We start from the raw sequence: 17,205 nt of genomic DNA on the forward strand, positions 1-17,205 counted from the left end.
CACCTTAGGGATAGTTGGCCCATTCCTTTCTGAGCATTCTTTCCCTGGTCCCCAGATCCTAAGTGACATGGGCTCTAGATATTCTTTAAAAGCGTGTGTATGCTGTTGGTGGGAATGCAAGCTGGTGCAGCCACTCTGAAAAACAGTATGGAGGTTCCTCAAAAAGTTGAAAATAGAGCTACCCTACGACCCAGCAATTGAAGTAACTTCTGGGTATTTACCCCAAAGATACAAAAGTAGGGATCCGAAAGGGTACGTGCACCCCGATGTTTTTAGCAGCAATGTCCACAATAGCCAAACTGTGGAAAGAGCCAAGATGTCCATCGACAGATGAATGGATAAAGAAGATGTGGTATATATATATATATATACAATGGAATATTATGCAGCCATCAAAAGGAATGAGATCTTGCCATTTGCAACAACGTGGATGGAACTGGAGGGTATTATGTTGAGCGAAATAAGTCAAACAGAGAAAGACATGTATCATATGATCTCACTGATATGAGGAATTTTTAATCGCAGGAAACAAACTGAGGGTTGCTGGAGTGGGGGGTGGGGTGGGAGGGATAGGGTGACTGGGTGATAGACACTGGGGAGGGTATGTGCTCTGGTAAGCGCTGTGAATTGTGTAAGACTGTTGAATCTCAGATCTGTACCTCTGAAACAAATAATGCAATATATGTTAAGAAAAAAAAAGAAGAAGAAGAAGGTAGCGGGAGGGGAAGAAAGAAGCGGGGGAAATCGGAGGGGTAGACGAACCATGAGAGACAATGGACTCTGAAAAACAAACTGAGGGTTCTAGAGGGGAGGGGGGTGGGAGGATGGGTTAGCCTGGTGATGGGTATTGAGGAGGGCACATTCTGCATGGAGCACTGGGTGTTATGCACAAACAATGAATCATGGAACACTACATCAAAAACTAATGATGTCATGTATGGGGATTAACATAAGAATAAAAAAATTTAAAAAAACAAACGTGTGTATGCATGCGTGTGTGTGAATGGGCTTGAGTGTGTATCTGTATACATGGCTGTGCATGTGGAGGGTCATGAATGGCATTCAGAGCCCATGAGACAGTAAAGCCTGGTGTGTGGGTCCCTTTTGTCTAAATCTAAGGATGGTATTAAGGGAATCCACTGCAAGCTTATACTACTTTAGAGAAAAGCAATGGAGAACTATCATGATAGTGAAAAAAAAAGTGCTAAGTATTAAGCATCACTGATTAAGACAAAGTCTTTGGGGACACCTGGGTGGCTCAGTCGGTTAAGCATCTGCCTTTGGCGCAGGTCATGATCCCAGGGTCCTGGGTTCAAGTCCCATGTTGGGCTCCCGGCTCAGCAGGGAGCCTGCTTCTCCCTCTGCCTGCTGCTCCCCCTGCTTGTGCATGCTCTCTCTCTGACAAATAAATAAATAAAATCTTTTTTTAAAAGCAGTGTAGCTGATAAACCAATAGTAGAGATAAAATGGAATCATTTTTTGTAATCAATCCCAAAAAAAGGGGAAAAAATGAACAATTAAAAAATAAATAGCAATATGGTAGATGTAAATCCTGCCGTAGTACATTAATTATATTTACCTATGTGCATAATCACATTAAATGTAAATGTGACAAGTAAAAAAATAGCCATATATGAGACAGAACAAGAAAGGCATTTTTAAAAAGATATACAGTGCTGTGAGGATCCAGAAAAGAGATTATAGCTTCTTTTTTTTTTTTAAGATTTTATTTATTTATTTATTTGACAGAGAGAGGCAGTGAGAGAGGGAGCACAAGCAGGGGGAGTGGGAGAGGGAGAAGCAGGCTCCCCGCTGAGCAGGGAGCCCGATGCGGGGCTGGATCCCAGGACCCTGGGATCATGACCCAAGCCCAAGGTCTGACTGAGCCACCCAGGCTCCCTGAGAGATTATAACTTCTTAAAAATAAAATCTAGGCTGTAAAGAAGTAATCCTTAGTCCTTGCACAGACAGGTACTGGGGGTGAAGGAGGTGTGGGTGATGTTTCTGAGAGAGAAAGCGTCCAATACACACACGCACACACACACCCCCTGGCTAGCTGTATTAAGGAAATAGCGAGTCATGAACCTTATCTGGAGTTCAGGGTCCCTCACACAACATTTGGAGCAACAGTGGGAGATAAGATTGGAAAGGTAGATTGGAGGCATATTCAGGAGGATTTAGAATATGGAACTGGGTATTTGCCATTCAAGAGGCATTATTTATTTAAAGATATTGAGGTAAAATTTACCATAGTTATAGGTACCCTAGGGAATATCACTAGCCAACTGCCCCCGATCTGTTTACATATAACTTTATTATTTATAATGGCTACATAGCGGGGCACCTGGGTGATGCCGTTGGTTAAGCATTAGACTCTTGGTTTCAGCTCAGATCTGATCTCAGGGTCGTGAGATCGAGCCCCAAGTAGGGCTCTGTACTCAGTACGGAGTCTGCTTGGGCTTCTCTCTCCCTCTCCCTCTCCCCCACGGTGCGCATGCTCTCTCTCTCTCCCTCTCTCTTTCTCTCAAATAAATTTTAAAAATCTTTTTTAAAAATGGTTACATAGGGCGCCTGGGTGGCTCAGTTGGTTAAGCGACTGCCTTCAGCTCAGGTCATGATCCCAGGGTCCTGGGATCGAGTCCCGCATCAGGCTCCCTGCTCTGCGGGGAGCCTGCTTCTCCCTCTCCCACTCCCCCTGCTTGTGTTCCCTCTCTCGCTGTGTCTCTCTCTGTCAAATAAATAAAATAAAAAATCTTTTAAAAAAAATGGTTACATAGCATTTTTTTTAATTTTATTTATTTAAGAGAGAGTGGGCACAAGCGGGTGAAGGTGGAGGGAGCAGACTCCCCACTGAGCAGGGAGCCCGATATGGGACTCGATCCCAGGACCCTGGGATCATGACCTGACCCGAAGGCAGATGCTTAACCCACTGGACCACCCAAGCACCCCTACATAGCATTTAATCATATGGATTTACCAACATTTATCTAACCCTTCCCTTATTTTTGGACCTATAGGCCATTTCTAATATTCTGCAGTTGCAATAATTTTATAACAACCTTCTTTTGCTAATTTTCTTCTCTTTCACATTACCTTTCATAGGCCAGAAACTTAGATATTCAACTGCTTGAATAAGATATGAAACAATTTAAGATTGCTCATATGTATTTTAAGGTTAATTTGCTCAAACATTTGTGCAAATGTACAGTTCTACTTGAGGTTTTAAATTTAGTAGTCTGTATAGATTTTAATTTTCCCCCACGAGTGCCCTTACCTCTGATAAATATTACTCAGATATATATTTAATATAGATATTAAAAGAGTACTCCTTTAAAAAATACTCTCAATAAAAGAACTTTAATAAGCTTGACTAAATATTTAGAAAGCATATTGTGTTGAGTGAAACTTTGTATGTAATAATGAGGGTAATAGAAAATCATATTGGATGACTAGTCTGTAATTATCTGAAGGAACACATACAATGAAACAAGTTCTTTTGGTTACTTCATCAAACAGCCAACACAATGGGGGAAGTGGAGGAAATGTCCCATAAACACTATGAAAAGGGAACCAGAAAACCTAACATGTAATCTTAGAGTAATGACAGCATTAGAAAACAAACCTACAAGAGAGAACACCTTCCAGAACTATCTGAGATGCATGAAAAGCCAACATTCACTAAAGCTGGAGCTCTACTAAGTCTGTACAAAGATAAGTGGCATATTTGACCTTCACCATGATTAACAAGCATTTCTTTGAAATTGTGTTGGTGCTGTTGGCCTCTTCTACCCTCTTCTCCGTTGGACTGAAACTGGCTCTCATCCAACAAAGAGTAAACAGAGAGAGTTTAAGACTCTGGAATAAATTGCAAAAATCATCAATTCAGCAGTGTCTACCACACAGGACAAACTTCCTACTTCCCCAGCAGTCTCTGAATCGTCACTGGGACCAGAGAGGACAGGCACTGGTCATTCTTCATGAGATGCTTCTGCAGATCTTCAACCTCTTCCGGGCAGATATTTCTCTGCATGGTTGGGAGGAAAGGCACATGGAGAATTTCCTCACTGAACTTCATCAACAGCTGGAATACCTAGAAGGGCTTAGAGGCCTGGAAGCAGAGCAGAAAAGTGGCATTCTGAGTGGTGAGAACCCTAGGTTGCACGTTAAAATGTACTTCTGGAGGATCCATGATTACCTGGAAAACCAGGAGTACAGCCGCTGTGCCTGGACCATTGTTCGAGTAGAAATCAACCGGTGTCTGTTCTTTGCCTTCCAACTGATAAGAAAGCTAAGAAAACAAGAAATGGATTCCTTGAAGAATGTAGAGCAAGAGCCAACTGCAGGCTTTAAAAGCATAGGGTAGGTGGAGGGGTGGGAGGACTTTTCCAGACACTATTACTCCTTTTTTTCGTAAGTTGGTGTATTGTTTGGGTTTTATGTATATATATATATTTTTTTTTAATCTGTCCTTTAAGATTATGCATATTGACTACAATTGTCTGTATCTTGTAATGTCACTTTGTATTTTCTATTCATCTTAAGTTTTATGAGTTAAAGTAGATCCATTAACGTTTCATAATTGGTTCTTCAAATGGGTATATTTTCATCAAAGTTGACCAGGTAAATAAAATGAAATATGTCTCCACTGTAATAATACTTTTCTTAAAATAGAACATCCATTCCAGTGATTCCTTTGCCAGAAATTAGTAGACACAATGAGAAATACTAGGGATAATGTGCACTGCGAGATTTGAAAATATCAATACACACTGAATATTTGTTACAGGTGACACAATAGAAATAGGGCCAAAGGGCATGAGCAAGCAGATTGCAGAGGGAAAACAAATGCATGAGAAGAGATTCAACCTCACTCATAATAATAAAAGATGCAAATTAAAAGTGAATAACATGCCATTTATAACAGATAGGTGAAGGCCCACACTCTCTGGAGATTTGGGAGAGGGATGCTCTTATAATTTGCCAGAGCACTGGAAATTGGTAGGATCACTACAGAGGCAAATTGGGGATACCTATTAAAATGATAGTCTTTGATCCATAAATTTTGGGTTTGAAATTTATCTTATAAAAACACTTGCACATGTGTGTAATGACTTATGTACAATATTATTCATTGCAGCATTATTTATAATATCCAAAAACAGGAAACAACACAAACTCTTTTAATTAGAGACAGTAAAGTATATTCACACAAAGGAACACTACTCAGCTGGAGAAAATGATGAGGATGCTCTTCCTATACTGAAAAAAAAAAGTAAAAAAAATAGGCAAGATGCAGAACGGTGTATATAAAATGCTATATTTGACATTAAAATGTAAAACAAATTTTACATTTGCCCTAACTTGTGTATGAACAAATAAAGAATGTATAAGAAGTAAATTACAATGATAACCTGTATTTTGGGGAGGAGACACTAAAAGGGAAGAGGACAGGGCAGAGGTCATTTTAAAGCTTATTTTTATATTTTAATTTTTAGTCCCATGAACATTACAAAGTAAAATAATAAACTAAAATGCATCTAACAAGTGCCAGTTATTAGAAATATGCATGAAGGAGGGGTGCCTGGGTGGTTCAGTCATTTAAGCATCTGCCTTCAGCTCAGGTTGTAATCTTGGGGTCTTGGGATCAACCCTGCTGGGGGCTCCCAGTGGGGAGCCTGCATCTCCCTCTGCCCCTCCCCCTGCTCATGCTCTCTCTCTCTCTCTCAAATAAATAAAATCTTAAAAAAAAAGAAAAGGAAATATTCATGAAGGAGTCTTGCCGGCAAAAGGAAGTGTTAGATGAAGATTAGAAGAAACAGAACTGCACCAGCTTACCTTGGCGGGGAAGGGAGTGGCCAGGAGGAAGAGAGCCGGACAGAAGGGCCCCCACACCAACCAAGGGAGAGGGCTTCCACTCGCCAGAGCTGCCGGTGATGAAGGCAGTCCAGCTCCTCCAACCAGGAGCTCTCAGAAATCCTCATGGAGCAACTGTGGGGCCAGAGAAACTGCCATTCAGTGAGACTTGGTGGCTTTCCTACAGTCACAGTGACTTTCGCCCAAAGAAAAGAAATATGTAAATACCATATTGTCATGGTCATTTATAAGTGTGAGAAGACACTCTACCTAGAGATGAGGAAGTCTTGTTTATGTGTCTGCTAAGAGGTTAAGTTCTTATTTTTGTTTTTCAGTTTCTCTACTTTTCCTGGATGGACAATTTGGATAAGCTATGTCTTGCAGTAAAAAATAAAGTATCTTTCTTTATCTAACGAAAGATTGTTTTTTATCCTTGTATGGTATGGATACAATAAGATAATGACATGATATGTAGAGCAGAAGTGCTGGTGGGAGCCCTTCTTCTAATTGTTCTGCTTATCTGAGAAAATCCTTTCCTGAACCCACTCTTCATGGGCTTTTGGCCCCTGACTGCTGGTGATGGTTAGTCATGTTTTCAACTACCAATTAATATAGAAACCATTGACACCAAACTTGAATGTTTCCTATTTTTGGTTCAGTTAAAAAAAAAATGCAGTAGAAAAATATAAAACAATACATGTAAATAGTGTAAATGGCTCACTTTTACAGTTGTATAAAGTGCAACACTTCTCCCATTGTTCTGTTCAAAAGACCACTTGTCTTGTTATTGTCCAAAGTGGGTGGCTGCTAAATTAGTTTTTCCACCCACGATTAGTAGAGATTTGATGACAAATTCCTTATTTCTTTGGCTTGTATACTTGAAACATTATGGGTAAGGAAGATAGCCAGCATGTAGTATCTGGAGACTAGTAGCCAGAGTCACATTACAACGATGCAGGGAAGTGATCATAACACAAAAATGGTCCCATGGTTTTACCTTCAATGCAAGAAGAATCCATCTTCTTAGAAACCTGTTCAGACAAGTTTCAGTCACTGGAGGTGGAGATGTGTACCTCTTGGGAAGGGTGAAGCAAGGTTCAAGGAGAACAAAGAACAAGGTTAGCCTTGACCCATAAATCATGTGACTTTTTCTACCTAAGAGAGCTAAGTGCACATTGTTGTAGTGAAATTTATTCCAAGTTTCAACATAAGCCTTATAATTAATAAGGTATTTCCCTAGGAGAAAATTTAATTATTCCAAATAACAGAAATTCATGTGGGTTCTTGTCAGATGAACAAGGTAGTTATCAATGTGGATAAAAATATTTATGATCAAAATGGAGTTAATTTGAGAGCATTAAAAATTGAATTCTTAGCTGGTATATTATTCAGTATAGTGGACTTATTTTAGTAACAGCTCCTAACCTATTGTCACTCCTTGGGAGGAAGGTTTGAGTGGAAGAGAAAGAGGCTCACTGAAACTGGGAAGGAAATAAGCGTATTTCCAGAGCAAATTATGGGATTACATGAGCAGTACCTTGAAGGACCTATTTGTGCCCACTAGAGGGGGAAGAAAAAGAAGATGCACTCTCTGTGGGTGGGATAGGGTTCAGGAGCTGAAACAAAAAAGTCCTCAAAATACCTCTGACTAAGTGGATTTCTACTATGGGTTGAAATTAGAAGGGCAAAGGGAGGGGTTCGGACATTTCAGGGTTTCAGCTGTAGCCCTCTACAGGGAAATTGTCTCAGAACACACAAACTAGGGTCCTATGCAGGAAGGATGTTAGAGATTTCACCAACAGATTCATCTCTAAGTTCTGTGCAAAAAGTTCCTTGGAACACTTGGGTCCACATCTGAGGCATTAAACATCAAAAACCACATGTGGCATTATACATACATGGGGTAGAGCGCACGGTTCCAGAGGAAAGATTTCTTCCCTAAAGCATCTCTCTCAGATTGTTGTGTGCAACTAATGCCTAATATATTAAAAATAAACAAAACATAACAAAAAAACACTAACTGTCCTCATGACCCTGAGGTCAGACCTGAGCTGAAACCAAGAGCCGGTTGCTTAACCGACTACACCACCAACATGCCCCAATACATAATTTTTTTAATTTTTAATTTTTTTAAATGATCAGCTTTTTTTTTTAGGATTTTATTTATTTATTTGGCAGAGAGAGCACAAGCAGGGGGAGCAGCAGACAGAGAGAGCGGGGGAGGGAGAAGCAGGCTCCTCACCGAGCAGAGAGCCTGACGTGGGACTCAATCCCAGGACCCTGGGATCATGACCTGAGCCGAAGGGAGACGCTTAACAACTGAGCCAGCCAGGAGCCCAATACATAAATTTTTTTTAAAAGTCTGTCCAGTAAAGAACTATCAAGAAAATAAAAAGACATATAAAAAAAATCTCAAAAAATATATTGATATTAATATTTTCAATATAAAAAACTCAAAAAAGTTTAACAATGCAATAGCAATGTCAGCAAGAAATACAGAAGCAATTTACAAAAGCAGATATAGCTACAAGTAGATAATATGCATAGATAGCCTTCCTAGGGATCATACATATAAATGAAAAATCTGAAAAACAAGATGGTTTGGAGATGGTTGGGCTAAGAGCACACACCTATACACAGTAGAAGTGTAAAATTTTCCAAACATGGGTGGTTATTTTGGTAAAATCTACCAAAATTTTTAAACCACTGGACCCAGCAAATGCAGTTCTGGATATTTATATTACAGAAATAATCTGTCCATATGCCTGCCTAAATGTGTGCCCAAATTTATTTATTGCAGCATTATTTTTATAAAAGATAATTGCAGCCAAATTAATGTGCTCTTATAAAAGATTAGATAAGTAAACAATGGGCATTCCATATTATAGACTACTGTACAGCCATTAAATTCATTTACATAAAGATATTCACCTGCATCCAGGCTCATGTTAAATATTAATGAATAGATTGTTTTGAATTTTTCCCAGTAGTTTGTTAACCTTAAAAAAATAAAACTGCCAGTTATTTACCAGAATAGATAGATTTATTCAGGAATAGCACAGAATTACCATCAGGCACAGCAAGGTATAGCAAAACAGTAGGCAAGTTTGGAATAAAAAGAAGGAATGTAGGGGTGCCTGCGTGGCTCAATAGGTTAAACGTCTGCCTTCGGCTCAGGTCACGATCCCAGGGTCCTAGCATCAAGTACCCCGTAGGGCTCCCTGCCAAGTGGGGAGTCAGCTTCTCCCTCTACCCCTCCCCCCTGCTTGTGCTCTCTCTCTCATGCTGTCTCTCTCAAATAAATAAATAGAACCTTTCAAAAAAAGGAATGTACTTTTACAGAGAAAAGTGGTGGGGGGGGATGGGGGGAGCTGGGGGGAGCTGTTATAAACAAAATTCCATTGGAAAAAACCGGGAGCTCAAAGTATAGTGGCTTCTCATTGGCTGAATTGTGACTTATCTCTCATTGGCTGGGCTTTTGCCAGGGGGAGAAAGTTTTCTTCCTCCTGCTGAAATAGTAATGTAGTATTGGCTTACAAGGTCCATCTCCTCCTATTGGATTTGCAATTGACTTTGAGTGGTCGCGATGGTAAGGCATGAAGAGTTGCCTGTGTCCAACCTCCCAGCTCCATTTTGGTGAGGTTTCTCTTTATTAATTTTCACATGTTGTATAGAAAAATCCATGTTACTGATCACATTATTGATTGTGATAACTAGCTTAGAAACAATGCGTACAAAAATGTTCTGTCATTTTATTTAAACAGCAAACGTATTTATGGGAATCTAGAATAAGTACATAGTGCAAAATAAAGGAAAGGCAGGCTTTAAAATGGTGATGTCAGCCTAATACCAGTTCTGTGTTGTTATTTACTATCTAATCTGACCACATCACACCATCCAATATAATTGGTTTTTAAGGGAATTTGGGGAACTTTTTTTCCATCCCGATTTTAATAACTTTGTTCTCTGGTGTCCCTTTGCTAAGAAGCATATTGGAATGGCTTAGGGCTGGTTAAAAAAAAAAAAAAAAAAAAAAAAAAGCTTTATGTGTCTTCATTAAGGATGAATAGAACATGGTGCTATGTTAATTAACCAGATGCACTAAGGCATATGAATACCTAGAGTTACTTTATTTCTTAATGTTGACACACTGAGCAAACCATTCTAGTGATTGATGTTATTCTGCCCTCTAGTGGTTAAAATTGAAAATCCCTGTTTGACTACATTCCAGGAAAATAGCTTTAAGGCAGGATCTTTATGAAATTTTCCCCTTAAAAGGACAAGCCAAAAATGAAAAACAGCATGGAAATACTGTTTTTGTATTGATGTATATACATCATATACAATATACATATACATATACATATACAATATACAAAATTGATGTATATACATCATCAAATAATCAGAGCAGAAATATTTTGATCTCATCATATTTCAGATTTGCATTGTTTTGCCCATTACATCATTCCAAAATTTTCAAAACTGCAAAATTTCAACTCGATTTTAAGCATTCACAACCAACAGTGGAGTTCTACAGATGCTTCCCCATGCCATTTCCTGAACAGAGTACCATATCTTCAAGCCTTAAGAGAGTAAGGTTTTTCAAAGGCAGAAAAAAGAGACCACACAACATATCCAAACAAAAGAAAGCTGACCAAGTCTTAGTATTCTAAATGCTTTTTATACACTACTTCCTTGAAGGCACTAAAATCTTTGCTGCTTTAGTTCAATAGCTTTCATCCAGTTCAGGCAAACACATTCACAGGCATACATGTATGAATGACACAGAATGGCTTCTGGACCAGCTAACCCAGATTCTCTCAGTGTTCACAGATGTTTCAACCAAGGTTATTTGGTGACCTTCTAAATAGTCAAGTGGCATTGACTACATCCCCCCATTCTCCAGCCCATTCCCTCGACATTGTTCTCCTATACTAAGCATTGCCTCACTTAGGATGGATGTGGCTGTAAACACATGTGCTATTCCATGGTGCTTCCTAAACCTCAGCTTGCCTGGACATATTTCCATCTTTCTTTTGTAGATATGACCGAAGGAATCGTTTAAATAAGAAGCAGTATCAGAATGAGATCGATATACATCAGCTGAGAGCTTGCCAGGTCTATGACTCAAGCTGTGCAATTTTATTATGCACAGTCTCCTTTTCTAGTTCTTGTCTATAAAAGCATGTCCAGCTCTTTACTGGTCCATGTTCCCAAACTGTTACAATAAAAATGGGGGCTACTCATTCTTTGACTTACTCCAGCCAAGGGCCAGTCAACAGCTTTGGGGATAAGGATGAGGAGGCTGGGGGAGGGAGATTATACTTACTATTGATTCATCTACTTTATCCTAGTAAGTGGGGAAAGTGTAATACTCAGAAATCAAAATATTCTTTAAGTCAAAATTTAGCCATCAATAAGAAATTTTCTCTAACTCAGTGTGATTTTAATTTAAAAAACTCAATATTAACTCATAATTCACAATCCTTGCAAATCTTGCTTCTTCCACCAGACCTAACATTTACTCCATTTTTTCTGTCATCCCCTCTGTCCACACACGTACACCTTCCTCAAGATAATAATTACAAACTTTACTTCAAGAAATATCCTATGTTTTGTATATATCAACACTAACCTGGGGAGGTCACCTTATTTTAGTTCAAGGAAAAAGACAGACATAAGGTCTCCTGCCCAGGGCACAGGTGAGCACACCGAGCATACCCTTGCTCTTTTGGATCCATTCTTCCTACTTCTTTGCCCAAAATATTCCCTCCTGTCCAACATAAAAATCCCATTGGCTTGCTTTAGCTTCTTTCCAGTTCTGCTTTTCTTTCTAGGCAATGCATCATCCTGAACACACAGGATAAAGAATCAATCAGACAAATTCAGGATTTTCTTTGGAGAGAGTCCCTAAGATAAGAAAGAGAGTGAATGAATTTTCCCATGTTAGTAATTTCTGTTTCTGTTGCTACCTAATAAGCTTTTTTTCCTCTTGTGTCTTTATGTACAACACATAATAATTATGTGTTGTTGAATGAATGAATGAATGAATGAATGAATAAATACAAATAAATGAGGAGTATCAGGATCTTGGCAGGAGTGGTAGTGATTAAGCACTGCACATGAACTGACAACCTTTGAAGGCCACCGCTTGTAGATGCTGAAGATACTCGGGGAGATTTTTCTAGTAGTCTGCCCATGTTCTCTGAGATTTCAGAGTATCAGGGGAGGCCATTCCGTGCTACAGCATCTCTGGTATGGGAGAAACCTCTCAGGTGGTGGTAACATTCTTGGAGTTGTCAAAATGAGCCATCTATTTTTGCCTTTAAGTGAGTTCAATCTTCATCTTCAAATACACTTAGAGCTCTCTTAGAGCTAGAATATTTTGTTACAGCATTTATGTTAAGTGCCTGGAGATTCTCCCTCATCCTAAGAACTTAATGTATCTATTGGTCCTGAACAAAAATGCTTCACTGAGATTCCACCCCAGAGTCAGTCTGGGAAATATAAGTGTTCCTGGTTTCTCGTGTAGGTCTCTCCTGGAAAAACATCACCTCTCTTGCACTTTATGTTTTCATTGACTCAGATACAAAAATTGAACACATGAACACATAACTTTTGAGAAATTCCATGCATTGGGATGGCTGGGTGGCTCAGTCAGTTAAGTGTCTGCTTTCAGCTCAGGTCATCATCCCAGGGTCCTGGGATCGAGTCCTGCATCGGGCTCCTTGCTCAGCAGGGAGTTGCCTCTCTCTCTGCCTTCCGCTCCCCCTGCTTGTGCGCTCTCTCCCTCTCTTTCTCACTCCCTCTCTGACAAATAAATAAATAAAATCTTTTTTAAAAATTGCATGCATTGTTACAAAATAAAGTTATTATACATGGTAATGAAAACATTGTTCTATAAAATATAAATACCAAGCGCAAAATAAAATATGTAAAAACAAATTTAAACCTGTCAGATAATTCATATTTCTCTGCTCTTAAGGTCACTATTATTGATTCCAGGTTTCAGTTTTCAGTTGGTAGCGCACCTTCTAAAATGCATAACCACCTGGACTTTGTATAAAATCATTTGTCGCTGTTTTGTGAGAGCCTAGTTCTCTTCCGTTTTTCCTTAGTTTTCTTTTTTTTTTTTCCAAATAAAAGGTGGGTTTTGTGGGTCCCTGGACGCTCTCCCGGTCAAGCGCTCTGAGCCCAGTGCCCAGCCATGGCGTGCCCCCTGGATCAGACCATTGGCCTCCTCGTGGCCATCTTCCATAAATACTCGGGCAGGGAAGATGACAAGAACACTCTGAGCAAGAAGGAGCTGACGGAGCTGATCCAGAAAGAGCTCACCATTGGTGCGAAGCTGCAGGATGCTGACATTGCAAAGCTGATGGACGACCTGGACCGGAACAAGGACCAGGTGGTGAACTTCCAGGAATATGTCACCTTCCTGGGAGCCTTGGCTTTGATCTACAATGATGCCCTCAAGGGCTGAAAATAAATCAGGAAGGTGGAGACACCCTCCATGTCTAAGTCAACTCCAGTGGTGGGTAACTGTTCAATAAATATCTTTTTTTGGTAAAAAAAAAAAAGATGGGTTTTGGGTTTTTTTCTTAAGATCCTATTTATTTATCTGAGAGAGAAAGCACAAGTCGGGTGTGGGGGAGTAGACTCTCCTTGTAGCAGGGAGCCCAACGTGGGGCTCAATCCCAGGACCCAAAGATCATGACCCAAGCCGGAGGCATATACGCAACCAACTGAACCACCCAGGCACCCCTTCCTTAGTTTTCTTTACAGGTTTGTTAATGAAGAGAAAGCACCTGCTGATTACCACTATGACAATTGCTTAAACACAGAGATGTTAACCCACATTTTCCCGGAAGTAACACCTTATTTCTCTCCTCCACAAACAAGCTTAGAGAGATAATCTTCTATATGTGGTATCCCTAATTCTCATTCTTGTGTTTCCTCTTCAACCTACACCTATCTGGTTTCTGCCCCATTAATTCCACTAAACTAGAACCATGCTAAGGTCACCAGTGGTGTCTGCTTGCAGGTCCACTGGGACAGTTCATCCACACCTGCCCCACAAGCAACACTCTGACCCATATTCCCTTCAGGAGTCTTGTCCCCATGTGACCTTTCAACTGCACTGGCCCCTCCTGCCTCAGTGCCCTTGCAGACTTTCCTCTGCCTGCCCGTTAAATGTTGAGGGTCTGCAAGACTACATTTGGGCCTCTTCTCATTGTCCTCTCTACTTAGAAAATGACTACATCCATTCCCTTGCCCTCATTCGCAGATACTCAATAAGGAATCGCAAATTGACACCTCCCTCATGGCATTCCTATAAATTCTAGACCCACATTCCCAAATGCCAGTAAGACTTCTGCATTTATATGTCTCCCAGGCACCTTAGAAAGGACATCTAATATTATTTTTCCGTTCCAGCGTCATTTGTATCTAAAGCTTCTTGTGTAGGGATGCCTGGGTGTCTCAGTCAGTTAGGTGTCTGACTCTTGATTTTGACTCAGGTCATGATCTCAGGATTGTGAAATGGAGCCCTGGGTCAGGCTCTGCGCTGGGTGTGGAGCCTGCTTGAGATTCACTCTCTCCCTCTCACTCTGCCTCTACCCCCTTCTCCCGCTCTAAAAATAAATAAATAAATACATAAAAATAAAGTTGCTTGTGTAAGAACATCATTTTCCTTTACTTCTCTTTGTAGTTTTTAACATAATTGAAAATGAAATAAACGTTAGTACCATTTTTATGTATCCCTCCCTGTGAGACTAAGTTTCAACACAGAAAGAACTACATGTGCTTTATTTATCTCTAGTTTTTTTTTTTTCATTTAAAAAAAATATATTTTATTTATTTATTTATTTATTTATTTATTTGAGGAGGGTACACAGGCAGAGGGAGGAATCTCAAGCAGACTCTCTGCTGAGTGTGGAGCCTGACCTGGGGCTTGATCTCACAACTCTGAGATCATGACCTGAGCCAAAATGAAGAGTCTGAGGCTTACTGACTGAGCCACCCAGGTGCCCTTTTTCCCTTTTTTTTTTTTTAAGATTTTATTTTTAAGTAATCTCCACACCCACCGTGGGGATTGAACTCACAACTCTGAGATCAAGAGCTGCCTTTCTTCTGACTGAACAAGCCAGGTGCCCCAGTTCACCTCTAGTTCTCGACCACAATTACACATTTGTCATTTAGATACTCTATTTTGACGTATACTCTGAATGGAATGAATGAGTAAATAAATTTTACTATCTGTTCTTCAATAACATTTACAAAACGATTTGGATTTGGATTTTAGAACAATCCAGTAAGTTTTCTTGGTAAGTATTTAATATATAAAACAAAGTGCAAATTTAATAACATGAAAAGGTAAATACATTTTGTAAATTTTAATGCAGTGAAAAGATAAACATTTCGTTATATATCATTTCTGATCTATAAATATGATAGGTGCAAGAAGAAATGAATGAATGAATGAATGAATGAGCCAGAAAGTATCAGGGCAGTCATCTCTTAGGAATTAATGATCCTGAAGCTGGATTTTTTTAACATTTTTTTAAGATTTTATTTATTTATTTGACAGTGAGAGATACAGCGAGAGAGGGAACACAAGCAGGGGGAGTGGGAGAGGGAGAAGCAGGGTTCCCGCGGAGCAGGGAGCCCAGGGCTCGATCCCAGGACCCTGAGATCATGACCTGAGCCGAAGGCAGACGCTTAATGACTGAGCCACCCAGGTGCCCCTTTTTAACATATTCTTGCTTCATACTATTCACGAAATATTTGCTGAATTAAATTCAATAACTTCTCTACTAAGGCAGAAATGAGAGCCCCTTGCAGTGGTGACCAGACGTAGGTGCGGGGCGGGATACGGCAAATTTGTCCGTGAGAGTCATTTCAAGATGACCCCAGGTCCCTTCCCTAATTCCTAACCTATCTTGGAAGTTGTTGGATGAAGACAAGGATCTCACGATTTCCGCTCTGACAATTTCCCAGGCGCAGTCGCTGTACTTCTTCTCTTCCAGGAGACGGATTTCCCGGAAGTACCTCTTCAGGGCCAGTGTCGGGCGCTCCATTCCCAGGGCACAATCTTCCCGTCCCACAGCCCGCAGCAAGCAGGTGTCCAGGTCTGGCAGCCGCCGATGGAGGCCGGAACGCAGCTGGTCCAGCAGGGGGAGCTCCAGGCAGCCGAGGCGTGCTCGGCGAGGCGGAGGTTGAAGGAGGGCGGGAGCAGCTCCTGGAGGACGGACGTAGCCTGGGCCTTCTGCAGCTGGCTGCCCTCCACCATCTCCCGCGGGAGTCTGAAGGCGTTGCTGTCCTGCAGACAGAAGAGAGGGGACAGTCTCCTTGCGTGGCTCAGAAGCGCGAAGTGCTCCCTGCTCACCAGCGCGTGGCTCCGAGGCAGGGCCCAGCCCCGAGAGCCCTCAGGGCCGCAGGTGAGCACCCCCGGGGCGGGAGCAGAGTGTGCAGGAGGGCCGCGGGGAAGACGAGGCTGCTGCTGGTCCGGCCGGGCTGGGCGTCTGGTGAACTCGGAGCCGAGGTTCTCTGAAGACAGGCTTTCCCAGCATGGCTTTTCAGTGGGGAACGCAGAAATTTTCACTTTCTGAACGTTCCTCTTCGCTTTTACTTCCTTTTTTTGTTTGTTTGTTTTCATTTATGTATTCTCCCTATTATCTAAGAAGATGTGTTCCACCTAGATCATTACTTTCACAACAGAAGCTGATTTTCCCAGTAAACTTACAATGGGTCCATCCACGTGGATACTTCTCGGCCAAATGAGAGACATCTTTGTCCTGAAGACTGAGGTGGTGTAGGTATGTACGGACTGAATACACACACACCTACACACATATCTATTTTACTATAGAACTTTGCTCTTCTTTGTGTGAGGACAAAATTTGGCCTTGATTCTGGACGAAGTGTTTACCCTCCTTCCCTTACACAGGGAGACGGGCTCCTTGGTCTCTATGGATTTGAATCTTGTTAGGTACCGACCAAACCAGGTATGGTACAGAAGCTCTCTAGAACCAGAACTGAGTTTTATTTACTGTTATATTCACAACAGAGGCTTATGGTAATGAGTGAAAGAGTCTCCAATTTTTCTCTTCATTCTAGAAATAATTCATGCAGGTCCATGTGGTTATGTTCACTGGGGCCTCAGGGGCAGGGCTCGTACAGACACTGTCCTTTCTCTGTCATTTTATAAACTGTCTACACTGCTCCTAGGCTGTGCCAGTGTCCCCAGCAGGAAGCCTGGTTCTTGTCTGGATGTGGAGGTGTGAAGATTCTAATTCCAGATAATTGGATTTTCCCAGCCACACCTCCCTGACAAGGTAGTTATCACCTCTA

At 40.9% G+C, this 17,205-nt stretch overlaps 3 protein-coding genes across 3 annotated transcripts; 2 read left to right on the forward strand and 1 right to left on the reverse strand.

Moving 5' to 3' along the window:
- The first annotated feature begins 3,736 nt into the window (after nucleotides 1–3,736).
- Nucleotides 3,737–4,363, forward strand: IFNE (interferon epsilon). Its single transcript, XM_035016684.1, has one exon. It carries the CDS (start codon nucleotides 3,737–3,739, stop codon nucleotides 4,361–4,363), a length of 627 nt encoding a protein of 208 aa, XP_034872575.1.
- Nucleotides 4,364–13,048: 8,685 nt separating this feature from the next.
- On the forward strand, nucleotides 13,049–13,368 carry LOC118018237 (protein S100-A6-like). Its single transcript, XM_035016685.1, has one exon. It carries the CDS (start codon nucleotides 13,064–13,066, stop codon nucleotides 13,334–13,336), a length of 273 nt encoding a protein of 90 aa, XP_034872576.1. The 5' UTR covers nucleotides 13,049–13,063; the 3' UTR covers nucleotides 13,337–13,368.
- Nucleotides 13,369–15,668: 2,300 nt separating this feature from the next.
- On the reverse strand, nucleotides 15,669–16,510 carry LOC118018166 (interferon omega-1-like). Its single transcript, XM_035016618.1, is given in 2 exon segments — nucleotides 15,669–16,027; nucleotides 16,030–16,510. Coding segments are annotated over 2 exon segments (840 nt in total).
- Nucleotides 16,511–17,205: the final 695 nt, after the last annotated feature.

Source organism: Mirounga leonina, unplaced genomic scaffold (genome assembly GCF_011800145.1).
Source record: "Mirounga leonina isolate KUSES-001 unplaced genomic scaffold, KU_Mleo_1.0 Mir_170, whole genome shotgun sequence".
Classification (NCBI taxonomy): Eukaryota; Metazoa; Chordata; class Mammalia; order Carnivora; family Phocidae; genus Mirounga; species Mirounga leonina.